Source organism: Ipomoea nil, unplaced genomic scaffold, assembly GCF_001879475.1.
Source record: "Ipomoea nil cultivar Tokyo-kokei standard unplaced genomic scaffold, Asagao_1.1 scaffold2791, whole genome shotgun sequence".
Classification (NCBI taxonomy): Eukaryota; Viridiplantae; Streptophyta; class Magnoliopsida; order Solanales; family Convolvulaceae; genus Ipomoea; species Ipomoea nil.
Genome location: NW_017619219.1, coordinates 1,084,080 through 1,099,286, shown reverse-complemented (window position 1 = coordinate 1,099,286; position 15,207 = coordinate 1,084,080). Strand labels below are relative to the sequence as shown.

General features: G+C 41.1%; 2 protein-coding genes across 5 annotated transcripts; both read right to left on the bottom strand.

Annotated features, from left to right (window-relative positions):
* Positions 1–3,776: 3,776 nt before the first annotated feature.
* LOC109157600 lies at positions 3,777–5,540 on the bottom strand. Its single transcript, XM_019305454.1, has 3 exons — positions 5,178–5,540; positions 4,250–5,105; positions 3,777–4,099 (listed from the first exon to the last, which is right to left on the bottom strand). The coding sequence occupies exons 1-3, from the start codon at positions 5,538–5,540 to the stop codon at positions 3,777–3,779; spliced, it is 1,542 nt and encodes a 513-aa protein (XP_019160999.1).
* Positions 5,541–10,192: 4,652 nt separating this feature from the next.
* On the bottom strand, positions 10,193–14,977 carry LOC109157672 (polygalacturonate 4-alpha-galacturonosyltransferase-like). Of its 4 annotated transcripts, none has more exons than XM_019305536.1 (10): positions 14,760–14,977; positions 14,471–14,620; positions 13,905–13,939; positions 13,498–13,647; positions 13,327–13,393; positions 13,196–13,242; positions 12,599–12,933; positions 12,156–12,513; positions 11,063–11,650; positions 10,193–10,764 (listed from the first exon to the last, which is right to left on the bottom strand). In XM_019305536.1, exons 2-10 carry the CDS (start codon positions 14,580–14,582, stop codon positions 10,489–10,491), a joined length of 1,968 nt encoding a protein of 655 aa, XP_019161081.1. In that variant the 5' UTR covers positions 14,583–14,620; positions 14,760–14,977; the 3' UTR covers positions 10,193–10,488. The 4 variants fall into 4 exon arrangements, with proteins under 4 accessions (XP_019161081.1, XP_019161083.1, XP_019161078.1 ...); XM_019305538.1 differs by having other exon boundaries at positions 13,510–13,647; XM_019305533.1 differs by having other exon boundaries at positions 14,471–14,628; positions 14,764–14,977.
* Between the last annotated feature and the right edge of the window lie 230 nt (positions 14,978–15,207).

Below are 15,207 nucleotides of genomic sequence, written 5' to 3'. Positions count from 1 at the left end.
TTCCTACACTGGGGCATCGCATACTTGATGCTGAGGTCTCGTGAGGCCAAGACATAGACTTCGAGGGCGAGTTCACTTTTCTAAAAGGATATTGGGAGTGGGTTGAAGAAATACTTCACTTCTTCTACGAAACCTTAAAGGATGGGATGATATCTGATGCTGTGTACGCGTCATTGTTTACATATGACCGTAACATCAACATCGTCAAAGACTTCTGCGAAACATGGTGTCCGCGAACCAACACCCTGATCACCTCGTCTGGTGAGGTGAGCATATCGCCTCGGGATTTGCACGTTCTTGGGGGACTACCAATGTCCGGTGGCGTTTATGACGAACACATCCCGAGTGCCCTGGACCTAAAAAGGGGTTCAAACAAGTGGTGCGCAAGCCTGTTCGAGGCTTTTTATCTCTTAAACCAGCAAGAGGGTGGCACCCGCTACGTTCAAGCATCGCGATGGATTGACTTCTGGTGCAGAAAACCACGAACACATCCAGCTCCTCCACCTCCATCTCAAAAGGACAGGAAGTCCCGACCAAAGTCTACCCACAACCCAAGCGGAGCACTTAACACACCCGTTAGGTGGTCAGATGTGAGCAGGATGCCCTTTCTTGAATTAGGCATCTCCCGGCGCTTCGAAAAGGAAGCTTACTTAGCCGCTTTCTTATCTTGTTGGCTTTGCGTGTTTGTCCTACTAGGCACACCAACAAGAACCATTCGCCTCGAGACTTTCAAGATAGCATGCATGATGGCTAGAGGAGATAAGATATGTCTTGCGCCTCCAGTACTTGCTAGCATCTATTATGGTTTAAACTCAATCTCGGAATCCCACTCTCCCGGTCAAATAGGATATCCTTTTCCAATCCATTACGTGTAGATTGGCTAGCAGCTTACTACCAAACCCACTTTAAGACCCCTACCCTCACGTTAGCAAACCCAAAGATGGTCACTAATTCTGGAGAAGGTGGGGCAAGGCATTACAATGAGATGGATGCCCGTAAAAAGATATTCAAAGGGGACGTTTCTTGGCTCTGCAACTCCCACAAGGATGATAGAGATTTTACCTTTTACAACAACCGTAGAGGGAGTAAGGAAGACTTTGAATACTTCATATGTTTGCGCCCCAGCTTCCTCGTTTTGCGCCAAGGATCTCGATGCAAAGCTGAGCCTTATATGTCGCAGCTACAGTCGTCAATTTGGATTCTATCAAGCATATGCCCCCGGCCTGTTGGCGAAGGATGTCCGTTCTGTTTCACTCACCGAAGGATTCCGACTTCATCGCCAATATGATAATATCAACTCCCAATCCAGGGTGACATTTCCCATGAGCCCGGCTGCTTCAAAGAAGCATTTTTCGGACGAGTACAAGGCCTGGTTGATCGATGTGAGTGCAAACCTTCTTGAGAATCATTTCAAAGACATAGCTGTTAACGGGAACCCAAATGTACCTGTTGGTGAGGAAAGAACTCGAGAACAAAGAGACCAATTGACCACCTCGAAGAACGACAAGACACCTGCACAAGAGGACATGTCATCTCGAGATAGAGCCTCAGGACATGCGGTTCGAAGGAGCAGAGAGGAGCAAGCGAGGCAGCGAAGCTCGGACGAGGATGCTGGTAGTGATGAAGATCAAGATCGCTGTTGGAAACGGCCCAGAGGGAGACCATTGAGCCAGGTTAAGATACCTCCCCAAATTCTTCCATTTCGTATATCGTTGAACTTTGGCCTTTGTTAACGTACATGCACTACTTCTTACAGGGTCCTTTCGAGCCACATGTTAGCAACGATGTCCAGTCATCAAATCACCAATCTTTAATGGGACAAAGTGGCTGACGCTCTAATACCCTTGACCTCGAGGTAGTATCTCACCAATCGATGCCACCCTTAAACACAACTCCTCAAAAGGCGCAGCCAGAACCGTCCCAAACCTCTATCTTTCCAGGCGAGGAGTCGTTTATATCACAATACACGACTTTTATTGCAGGACTTTGGAGTAATATCTGCAGGAAGCTTAATGAGATTCCAGCTGAAAGAATTTCTTCTTTCCAAGAAAGCGTTGAAAGACAACTCCAAGAAATGGGACGGGACGGAGTGGACCTATCAACATTGAAGCAACGAGTGGCCGAGTTCTTTAACAAAGCCAAAGATTACGATCGAGTGCGGTCGCAGCTCTCAAATGCACTGTCTGTTGAAACCCAAGCCGCGAAGCTAGTTATAACGCAAGGTGTCCTTATAGAAGCTCAACAGAAGCGTTCTCAAATCGAAGCGCTTCTTCTTAACCAAGAGAAAACCCTCAAAGACGCTGCCGATCGAAAAACCCTCCTGGAGAAAACGATAAAGGATGCGCAGGAAGAGTTGAAGGAGATTGAAGCCAAGAACCCGGAACTCCAAGACCGTGTGACGAAGGCTCAAGAACAACATAACGCATCGCAAGAGGCCGTGACCACTGCTGAGGAGGAAGTTAAACGTATTCGAGACTGCCCCACTTTGACGGATGAAGATGAAGAAAAACTTACTTTAATCAAAAGAGTGCTAGAAGCGTATAAGGAAGATCTTATGAGCTTTAGAATACTTTAGATTTTTTTTTTTTTTTTTTTGCTTAGCTCTTCGGTGTTCCATTTGTTTACCTTTTTTTGTATTTCTGCCAATTTGTATCAGTTTTACTTGGAAAACAAGACTTGAATACGACTTGAATTGTCTTCTCTTTTTCAACAATACTTGCAAACAATTTTCTTGATTACAAGTGCAAAAAGTATACTCGGAGGAAAGTAATTGAACTTGAACATGAACAGAAGCAACTAAGTCTAAACCCAAACGAGTCACTTTAATATAAATCTGACAAAAGAATTCACCCGTAATTACGACATGAACAGAGATGGCTCATCTCCAATACATCTACATTATTCGAACAAACGGGACATAAAGGGGACACAAAGGGGTTTATTTTAGTTATGACTGAACTTAGAAGAGGAAGTGATTCTAAGCTGCCTACGTACTCCTGCAAAGGAGATCAAGTCAAACGTAGTTCAAAGGACCATTTGAATAGGTAGGGTCGTTCACAGTTTAAACTCATGCGGGCCAGGAGTTTACCGTACACAGTTTAAGCTCGTGCGGGTCAGGAGCGTCTATGACTTAGGCCCATCCATAGACAAGCGAGATGAATTAGCATTTTAACCACGTGTTGCATTGTTTGTGGATATCATTCATCATGTAGTCCGTGTGCTTAGGGATGACAGATCTTTAAGAATTTCCCGTTAATAGGGCCAACTCGCACACCATCTTCATCAATTAGCTTGTAAGCACCTCCTGAGTATGCTTCTTGTACCACGTAAGGTCCATCCCATTTTGGAGTAAACTTGTGCCCAGTTTTCCTTGTAATAATGATAGGTCTACGAACCGCCAACACCTAGTCACCAACCTGAAATGAGCGAATCCTCACCCTCTTGTTTAAAGCTCTAAAAATTCGAGCTTGATAGCATTCTAAACTTTGTTGAGCCTGCAACCTCTTCTCGTCGAGAGCTTCTAACTCTACCAACCGCAACTTTACATTATCCTCGTCTGTAAGGCCTTCTTGGATAGCTAACCTTAGAGAAAGTATTTGGCGTTCAAGAGGCAAAACGGCTTCAACCCCATATACCAGTGAGTATGGAGTGCTTTGTGTTGGTGTACGGTATGTAGTTCTGTATGCCCACAGTGCTTCTTCCATCCTCTCTTGCCAATCATGTTTTGACTTCGATACCACCTTTTTTAGTAGATTGCATAGAGTTTTGTTAAAAGCCTAGGCAAGTCCATTTGCAGCTGCATAATAAGCTGATGAATTTCTTTGCTCGAACTCAAAAAGTTTGCAGATTTTATCCATCAATTTATTATCGAATGGTTTCCTGTTGTCGGTTAGGATATACCGAGGGATGCCAAAACAATAGATAATGTAAACTCGGATGAAGTCTGCAACATTTTCCTTCTTCACTTCCTTTAAAGCCACTGCTTTAGCCCACTTTGAGAAATAATCGGTGGCTGCTAATATATACGAATGCTCTGCTGATGACTTGGGTGTAATAGAACCAACCAAATCGAGCCCCCATGCATCAAATGGCCATGATGCTACCGTTGGATGTAGCGGTTCAGGAGGTTGATGGATAAAGTTCGCATGAAATTGACATGCTTGACATCTACGTGCATAGTCTATGCAATCCTACACCATCGTAGGCCAGTAGTAACCCATTCTTTTGATGTGAAAATGTAACTTAGAACCAAACTGATGAGCACCGCACGCTCCAGCGTGAGCCTCCTCCATCGCTTGTAAAGCTTCCTCTTTGCCTAAACATCGAAGAAACACACCATCAAACAAGCGCCTGTATAGCGCATCCTTGAAATATATGAAGCGAGGAGCTCGACGTCTTACATCTACCCTCCTACGAGGGTCTTGAGGTAACTTCCCATCAACAAGGTAGTCAATCAGTGATTGCCTCCAATCATCTTTATCTACCTCATAGACAGAAGCAGTCGGGAGTTCAACAATGTCGTCAAGAGAGCCATCGTCTTCGAAGATTGGAGGGACCACCCATTTTTGGCATACTCGTAACCGAGCCTCATCTATAGGATGTGGTATAGTTGAAGCCAAAGCAGCTAAGGCATCGGCTTGCTTATTATGTTTCCTTGGAATGTGCTCCATCGTAGCATCTCCTAGCCAATGTAGCAGCGTCTTTGCATAACTGTTGTATGGGATCAACTCTGGCTTTTTTACTTCGTAAACCCCAAGTACTTGGTTGATAATCAATTTGGAGTCCCCGTATATGTTAACCCTTAGTTGCTTCATATCAGCTGCAATTTCACGTCCCAAAATGAGTGCTTGATACTTGGTAACATTGTTCGAACATCGTTCTGTCAAAGTAAATGAATAAGGAAGCACTTCCCTTTCAGGCGTAACAAAGACAACTCCAGCGTCTGCCCCCTCTTTGTGTGCCGCTCCATCAAAGTACATCTTCCAGGGAGGTAAGACTTCAACCACAAGCACATCCTCATCAGGTAGGTCATTGGACAGCTCCCATTCGGCAGGAATTGGGTGATCGGCTAGGAAATCCGCTAAGGCTTGCCCCTTGATGGACTTCTGTGGTACATAAGTGATCTCAAACTGTTAAAATAATAAGTACCACCTCGCAAGTCGATCGGAAAGAACAACCTTTGCCATGACATACTTTACTGGGTTCGCCCTGGAAACTAGTCGAATTGTATGCGCTTCAAAATAGTGCTTGAGCTTCCTTATTGTGAATACAAGGGCCAGACACAACTTCTCAATTGGCAGATATTTGAGCTCATTTGGCGTCATCATTCTACTTAAATAATAAAGGGCATTTTCTTTCCCATTATCATTCTCTTGTGCAAGTAAAGCACCCACAGAGCTCTCTTGGGCGGAGATGTAAATGATCAACGAGTGTCTTGGAATTGGAGCAGTTAGCACAGGCGGCTTCATTAAATAGGACTTGATGCTTTGGAATGCATTCTTGCAAGCCTCATCCCATACAAACGGGACATCCTTCTTCATTAACCGGCTAAAGGGCTGACATCTTCCTACTAGGTTTGATATGAATCTTCTTATATAAGCCAACTTCCCTTGCAAGCTTTTAAGCTCATGAAGGTTCCTTGGCTCAGGCATCTTCATTATAGCATCGATCTTTGCTTGTTCGATCTCAATGCCCCTATGTCGAACAGTAAAGCCAAGGAATTTTCCAGCAGCAACCCCGAAAGCACACTTCAGGCGGTTCATTTTGAGTTAAAACTTCCGCAAGCGGTCAAAGACTTGTCTTAGATGCATCATGTGATCTATGCGAAGTTTCGACTTCACAACCAGGTCATCTACGTAACATTCCACCATTTTATGCAGCATGTCGTCAAATGTAGTCTGCATGGCCCTTTGGTATGTAGCACCTGCATTTTTCAAACCAAAGGGCATCACTTTATAGCAGTAGATACCTTTTGGCATACGAAACACTATAAATTCATCATCTTCTGGCGCCATGCGGATTTGATTGTAACTAGATGAGCCATCTATGAATGACATGATCTCGTGTCCAGTTACGGCATCTATCATTAACTCTGTGATAGGGAGCGGGAAGTCATCTTTTGGGCATGCAACGTTAAGATCTCGGAAGTTTATGCACACACGGATCTGGCCATTCATCTTGCACACAAGAATAATGCTGGATATCCAAGTTGGGTATTTAACTTCGCGAATGAAACCAACCTCTATAAGCTTGTTGACTTCTGCTTCGATTGAGGGAATGAGCTTGGGGCGAAAGCGCCGTTGAGCTTGCTTAATAGGGCGACACCCCTTTTTCACCGCCAAGCGGTGCACGGCTACCTTTGGGTCCAACCATGGCATCTCCTTGTATGTCCATGCAAATACATCAATATATTCTTTCAAAAGTATGACATATGTTTCTTCATCTTCGTTAGAAAGGAGTGAACTAATGAAGATAGGTCGAGGATTTTCAGGAGTTCCTAGATCAACCTCTTTTAGTTCGTCCACTGCGGCTTGTACCCCTTCTTCTAGCTCTTGAGGCGCATCCTCTACATCTTCACCCTCGGTTGGAATCTCATCGTATAATGTTATATGAAATGACGATGCCATCTCATCTTGACTTGGTGTTGCCTCACAACTTGAATCAATATTTTCTTGATTTCTTCCTTGCACTTGGGTGTGTACAATGGTTCTTGGTTGGACCTTCAAAAATTCACCACACGAGACATGGATATCAACTTCTCCTCTCATACGAGACAGAACGGCACTCCTGAGCCTTTTTTAGGGTTCCATTTCAGTAGGAGGGTTGGTCTGCTCTTTCGAACTCTGAGTAAGCCCAATAAAGTCATGTACTGATTTTCTCTTAGCAGGTTTGGGATTCGGCCCAGGTCTACGAAAAATTGATTGTCGTGATTCTACATCTCCCATTCTATCAAAAACAGACTGTTTCTTGTCACTTTCCTCCTCATCCGTAGAAGTGATGCAATTACTTGTGGCTCTGTTTATGAATATTCGCACTGGCTCAGGGGGGACATAACCTAATCCTTTCCATCCATGCAGTTCCTGCTTATTTGACTTGCCTTTACCACCAGCCTCTGGGATGAGTTTCCCCAGCTTCTCTGGCTCTTTGGGATTATATCCAGCTCTGAATAGAAGTTTATAAGCATTAGGGTCGAAGCCGCCAGTGCGCTTAGCGGGCACTGTTTGACTTGTCCCAACTTGAGCTTCATCTTTAAGCGGTTTAACTGAAGCTGCTTTTAACGTTTCAATCCTTGCGAGTGGGAAAACAAGTTCCTTGTCGCAATGAGCTTGGTCTACAACTTGCTTGCCCTTCCACTTTGGATTAGGAGGCGTGTCAACATCGCTTTGGTCAGCCTCCTCTACAACTTGTTTTCTCAAGTAAAACTTTGCATCTGCAAAGTATGATTCTGCTTCAATGAAGGGAGTTTCATCAACGACTACCTTTTCTATCACCCCGCCTTTTTCAAACATGAGGCATTGGTGCCAGGATGAGGGAACTACTCCATTCTCATGTATCCAAAGGCCGGCCCAGCGGCAAGTTGTAAGATGTCCTTGCATCTATCACATAACATAGTGTACTTGAGTTTAGTGTTCCGATCCTGAGGTCCAGTCTGATGGTACCCAGTGCTATTTTTCCGCCTTGATTAAATCCTTGAATCATTAGGCGGCTTTGAGAGAGCTCATCGGTGGAAATGCCAAGTTCTTTCATAGCTCGGAGTGATAGAATGTTCACAACCGACCCTTGATCAATCAAAATCCTTTTAATCTTTTGCTCGCGGGCATAACCTTCAACAAACAACGGACAATTATGTGGTGTACCACCAAGCAATAGATCCTCATCTTTAAAAGTTATCTCGGCGGTATAAGACGCGGCTTTGTGGACTTGAACCTCGTCACCTCCTTCAATCACGGGGAATGAACATTCCCCCTCTTCAACATGTCTCTCTTTAATATTCAAGCGAGTTCCAGGAATATTTGTCCCATGCGGAGGAAGCGCCTTTGGCATGTATTGAGCCAGGGCAACTGGTGTTCGAGGCTTGCCGGGACGTCTTTTCATCTTTGTGTCATAGGAGGGGTCCCTTGCTGGGTTTCTCTCAACCCATTGCTTTGTTATTCTCCTCAAAGATCTAACATGTCCAGCATTGTTCCTTTGTTTTTTGCGGGTAACAACTACCTAATCCTTCTCCCATACTGGATTGACCTGTGGTGACTCTGGATGTTGCTTAGTAACATGTTTCACAATGAATGGAAGCGGGCATTTGTATTGCTTGCCCCCATCTTCTTCATCACTCTCTACAACTAACGGAGCGAACCTTCCGCATGAAATTTGGTTGGTGCTGGCAGTTGCAACAGCCAGCTCAATCTTTCCATCACGAGCAAGCCCCATCACCTTATCCTTAAAGACAAAGCACTTTTCAATCGGGTGTCCGAGGAGACGATGATACTTGCAATAGTTGGGGTCGCCCACCCTGGAAGCTTCTTCAGGACGCTTCATCTCTGGTAATTCAATCAACTTGAGATTTAACAATTCATCAAACATAGGTGACACATCAGAATCCAAGAACGGATACTGTTTTTGCTGCATCTCTTCAATGATTCTAGTACCCCTTGATGGGCGGGAAAAAGACCTTAGCCTAGGATTTTCAATCACTTTGGTGAAAACCCGCATTGGTGATGTTTTCACGTTCATAGCCTCCTTCTTTTCTTGTTTCTGGAAGGGCTTGCCCCCTTTCTTGAATTCTTGTTTTACAGGTGCCTTGGATGAGCTAGGGATATTTGGCATGCCGAGCCCTCCATTGGCTTCAATACTCAACTCCATGTACGACTGGATAGTTCTTCAAATGCTCTAGGCTTGATTCCCTGCAAGATATAAGAGAGCTCGAAGTGCATCCCTTTGGATGCACATTTCAATTGCGGAGCTTTGTGATATCCTCTCTTTACAGTTAAGGCACAACTCCCTTTGTGTTGCCGGTTCGAGAATTTTGAATTAATTTGCCTATTTGGAGCAGAAGGCCGATGTGGCAGATCAGAGGCCTGGGGCTTGGCGGAGGTGGTTGTTGAAGATTGTGGCACAAGCACTTCCTACATTTACTAGAGTGTTTTCCTGTTACCAATCTGGCCACTGTTCATATGGTGATGGGGGTTTTGTCTAAATGGCATGAAAGTAAAGCTTTAGATTTTAGGCGAGGACCGGGTGTGGTGCAATAGGAGGCCGTACGGTGGTAGTGGAGCAGCAACCGGGTAAGGGGGAGCAAAAAAAAACAGACTGACCGAAATATCGACGACCGATAACTGAATCGCCCGAATATTTTGATTTTCGGTTCGGTTTCAGTTATTAAGGTAAAAAAAAGTTTGGTTATTTTGATTTTTCGGCCGGTTATCGATTTTTCAAGAGAAAACCAAAAATCGACCGAAAAATCTAAGATTAATTTAAATTAAAAAATACAAATAAAAATAAAACTAACCCCATCTCATTTACATTTTACAAGTCTATAGTCTATCACAATAATTTTAATCACTAATTGGAGTGCACAGCATTTGTGAACCATATAATATAAATATAGTTCATTTATATCTCAATAAACTACTATTGTACTTGAGGACATTAATTTTAATTGATTATAAATACTATTTGTAATGTATATTCGTTACGGTCTTTTTTTTTTTTTTTTTTTTTTTGTTAGATAGTGATCAGTTACATTTAAACCAGTCTAAAAAAAAACCAACAAAACAACAAACAGTACAAGATACTCGATAGTTGTGCTTATGACAAGAAAAATTGGCAAATAATACATTAATACACACAAAACTTATAACGATAATAAGATTTGAGTTGGTTTCACTGACACTGTTGAAGATGCCAGTCTTAAATGCCAGTCTTAAAAGCGTGTGCCTTCAGCAATCTCACCAGTAACACCATCTAAGTTACAATTTACCTACTGAATGTTCACAATTTTACATACTAAATGTTCACAATTCAAATTATGAACATTCAGTATGTAAATTTTGTATGTTGGACCCCGAGTCCACCTTGCAAGGTGTACCAGATCCATGGTATAACTGTTGACAATCAAATATTGTTTTGCCCTCTTCAACAAGAAAACCATTTTTGTGTAATAGAATAGCATTTTTTAACAAGTCATGCTAAAGACAAATACAAAGAAGGGGTGGAACATTTATGTTCAATGCCCACAGGGAGTAAATTCTACAACACATGTTAGCTGTTCATTTTTATTTTAGGTCCACAAGCATTTGCAGGTAGCCAGGCATAACAGTACAGATCTTGAATGGGTAGGTATAAGTGTATATATAACGAATGAAATAATAGAATGGCAAGAATAAACAATGAGAGAAAGAAATCGGCAACATGGGTGAGAAAGAAGTGTACAGCCTACCTACCATATAAGATGATCCAAGTAGTGAAAGAAGCAACCTGATTGCATCATGCTTTTCATTCACTTAGCTTACACGCACGAAAGTAGGGATGATCAAATTTTACATACTTGGACCAGTATAACTTGTACTTTGTCATTGCCAACTCTAGCCATGGTTTCATATTCCCGTTATAGTGAATAACAGCAGCATTTTCAATCTCTTTCCGATCAATGCTGGGGCTATATCCCAGACCTAGGACATGCCATGATTTGTCAAGAGGATGTGTAAGCCCATAAAATGTGATCAGCCCAGGAGGCAAAGTCCCTAGCTTCCACAGAGCCCTCTCCTCATTCTAATTTAAAAAGGAAGCCAGAAAAGAAGTTAGAAGACTAGACTAGGCACCATTCTACACTACTACCTAAGACCACCACACACTGCAATTCAACTTGCGACTCAGTTATACAGTTGCAACACATTAGAAAATATTCAACGGAACCAATCACTTTATAAACAAAATATTTTCATATAACATTTAAACAAACAAAACTAACAAATAAAACTTCTAGTGCATGCTATGCATATACCAGAATTCATATATAGCATTGAGAGACTGAAAATGAACATAGATGAAAAGGAATAAGATTACTCACCATGTTCTGCCATTTGTGGTAAATGCCAGTTATGTCTCTCTTCTTCCATTCCTTAAGATCGAACATGTTCATCCCATATGCCCATCCACAAGCATTTGGATCAAAGTTTCTGGCAATGTGGGGATTTGTGAAATTCAAATACTTGTTAAAACGGTGAAAGCTCTCACCACAGGTTTCAACTGCACCATTCACTTTTCCATGAAGATCGATGGACCACAATGGGGTCAAGTCTTTCTGAACAACAATGTCATCATCAAGAAAAAGGATTTTATCCAACTTTGGATAAACCTCAGGGAGATAAAATCGGAGGTGATTAAGCATGGAAAGGTATTTTGGGTTCCTGTACTTTAAATTAGAAGAACCAGCAGAAAGGGTGGTTGAATGAGCAGCCTTGAAATAATATTCCTTCATTGCTGCAGACTCAAGTTGTCGGAGAACAACACAATAAGAAGAGTTCAGCCACTTAAACTCATCAACATTTTCAACATGGATGGTAGCATTTCCAGGTGGGTTTAACAAGAACCACATGTTCATAGCTCCGAAGTTTAATTTATCAGTGACAAGATGAAACACATGTTTCTCAGGTTCCTGAAAGACAGCCATGTAGCATTTCCAATTAGCAGAATGTCTTATACAAGTACTAAATACAACACTCTCATCCATTCCCAGAGTTGAAATGCGTAGTAAGTCATTGTGTCTCATCTAGATAGCTAGGGGAGATCCACCAGAACAAATAAAAAGAACATATGATGCGATGTCCAAGTACAAGAAAGTTCCCAAATCCTTTTATTCCAAGTGTCATTTCCTTCTTAAATGGATAAAATAAATGGAAAATCCAAATTGTTATATTCCCAGGAGCAACTCCCTTGAATGCTGAGAATAAAATGGAAAATCCTCTCAAGCATTCAAAACTATGCATTTGGATGGTAACAAATGAATTTGACTTAACAATTGGATTTATTCACAAATTGACACATTACATGAATTATATAAAACCTTAATGCCTAAACAGGAATTTCGGTTCTACAAGGTGACGCAATTAAAATAATGTAATTCAAACAATGGATTTAGAAGAAGGCCACAAACCCCATACCTTAGCATTCATGACAGCTGAATGGACAACGACAGAAGCAGCCAAAACATTGTCAGAAAAGAGGGCATAATGGTAAAGGTCTGGGTTTTCAAGATTCTCGCTTTTAGGAAATTTCCTTTTTTCAAGAGGGAGGTGGTAATAATCAATAGTTAAGCGCATGGATAGGCAGTGGATCCCATTTGGAAGCATCTTGGCAGCTAATTGGCTCAAAAATGTGCTTTGCCTCTTCAAACTCCTGACTTGCTCATCTGCAGTTTGCAACATGCCTCTCAGCTTCTCAGTAACCAGTTTGCAGTCATATAGTTGTTCACGTGCTTTTGATAGCACTTGGTCCAGAGCTTTTATTTTTTCATGTGCACTGTTCAGCAAATGACCAATTAATTGCATGACACATGCACAAAGATATCTATCCTTTATGAATTTTATCAACTAACATCTATTACCTGTGGGGTAGATCAGAATCAGCACTTACATCCCCCAAGGCATGCTGAATTTCTTTAAATCGTAGTTCTAACTCATTTGCTAAGTCGAGCTTCTTCTTAGATGTTGCAATACTAATGTATACCCTTGCCATAATCATTTGATCTCTCATTAAGCGTACTGTTGAATCAGAATTCTCATTCTCAATTTCCTTCCTCCATATACTGTACTTCCCCAGAACAGAAGAGTCAACTGACTTAGAACGTTCCATGGCTGCATTTTCAAGCTTTACAGTCACTTCATCATCTCGTTTCACGAAACCAGCAACATGTTTTTCACGTCTTTTCTGCCTCAATTGCTGCAGGGTATGTAATAATAAACTAAAACTCAAATAATAAAAGTTAACAAAACAAAAGCAGGGATGGATTCAGTCGCTCAATCACACAAAAACATGCACATAAATACACAAGAAAAATTCATGTGCATACTAAAAGGGTTAACATTAGAAGTTAAGTTTCCTTCTCACTTCTTCACATCAAGAGTAACCTCATCATCAAAATAAGTTACTAAAGATATTACATAAATGACTGAGCATCAAGTAGATGGATGTGTCTACTTACCCTCCTGGCTAGTTTAGCAGGTGAATCCAGCAACTGAGAATGTTCATCTGTATTAGAATAAAGCATTGTCTAGTTCATATTAATTTATGCATGAAGCATTACAAAGACAATTAGAATGCAAAAATATATACCATCTAAAGAGACATCCTGCTTCCCTCTTGAGGTATTTTGTTTGAGATGGCTAGCTATTTTATTTGACTATTCAATCGAACATTAAAAATAATATTAATCAGCACATTTAGGAATTGCATTCATGGAAGCATTGAATATATGAAATCATAAAATCCAATCTTAATCCTGACCATCATCCCAACCTCCAAATAGGTGGAATTATTCTTAGCCAAGACTTCTTGTCTAACAAATCTCCATGAAGCCAATAAATTGTTCTTTTTGAAGGAATCAGGAATGACTTGCCCCAAATCCTCTGCACTGGTTTTGATTACATCAAACACCTGAAAATATGCATAATTATTGTGGTTGGAAAGTAAAGTTTCAGACAGTAAATAATTACCACAAATGAGGACCAAAGAATATGGTTGAACTAAAAAAATGAAACAAAGAATAGAGGAAAAGAATAAAAAATAAAAAACAAAAAACAAAAGAACATCATGCTGAATTCAAGAGCCTGTAGTTCATTGAAATGACTTATAAAAACAAAATAAGCATCACAATACCAGACACCTGATAAATACACAACAAAGAATTATACCTCTTTGCCTGAAAAGGTTGAAAATTGATGTTGATCTGCAGAAAGATATAAACAAAGTCAAGTTTTTGACCAATTATGCACTACTGCAATAGCGAATAACAGGAAAAATAAAAATAAAAACAAATTGCACAAAGTTTCCTAGCAGTTGGATGGATTGTCAAAAGTTCAAAACACTAGCTAAAGGCAAATCCACTTATCCACAGTATTACAAACTAAAACTCAACACACACTCATCTCAAAAGCACCGCTGATTTCCTATTTCACTTATCACTTAGCTAAAGACAAGTTCAACCTAGCAAACTAACCCTCCTACATCTTCACACGAGCACTAACGACCTGTTCCTTTCAGTCAACTCTTATATCCTAAACCACCTCCATCTAAAAACCATCAGAAAAGCACAAAGTTGGCGAATCACACATCACAAGACACGGGTTCCCATATAAATGTAACAAATGCAAAGACCAAATCCAATTCCTAAAATGGAATTATCAACAGTACCATAGTACAACATATGAATCTAAACACGAAACTATGTTGAGTACGCAGATCAGTATTGGATACTAACCAAGTTCAACAGAGGTATAGAGGCCGCGGCCAGCAAATAAAATCAAAGGAGCAACGCATGAACATAAGACAATGAACACAATGGGGAAGCGAGAGCCACCAACCCCGTTCATCTGGCTACGCACACCCGATAAGCCCCACTTCAATGCAATTAATTACCTGTTCACAATTATTGAAAATCAAAAGTGAAATCAGGAGATAGCTCAAATAAGGTTAGAACACTCCTGAAGATTCAAAAACATGTAAGATTATGCATACACGCGCCCACACACAACGAAAGAGACAGAGACTTACAGAGCGAATCTCTAGAGAGCTTTCCACCTATCAGAGGAATCTGTTCATTAACAGTAAATCTCAAAGAGGAAAATGCATGGATTAATACAGTTATCTGCACCAAATCGGGCCCCAGAAGGTGAGAGGGGTTGAGGACTTGAAGAAGATGAAATCTGGAGAATTTGGTCTCTTCCCTTTTTTTTTTTTTCAAAATTCTTTTTTCTTTACAGATTTATTTTCTTTCTTTTTTTTTTTCAGATTTATTTTCTGTTTTTCCTTTCTCTTTTAAATCTCTGAACTCTGGACGTTCCGCGCCAAACAAGGGTAAAACGACGTCGGAGGACCCCAGATGCTGAAACAGTGGAAAACAACCATCTTCTTTTGGGTGATTTGTTTCCCAAATTTTTAAGTGATTTTTAGACATTAGGACTTTTGTTTTTTATCATAATTTTTAAATAAAATTGA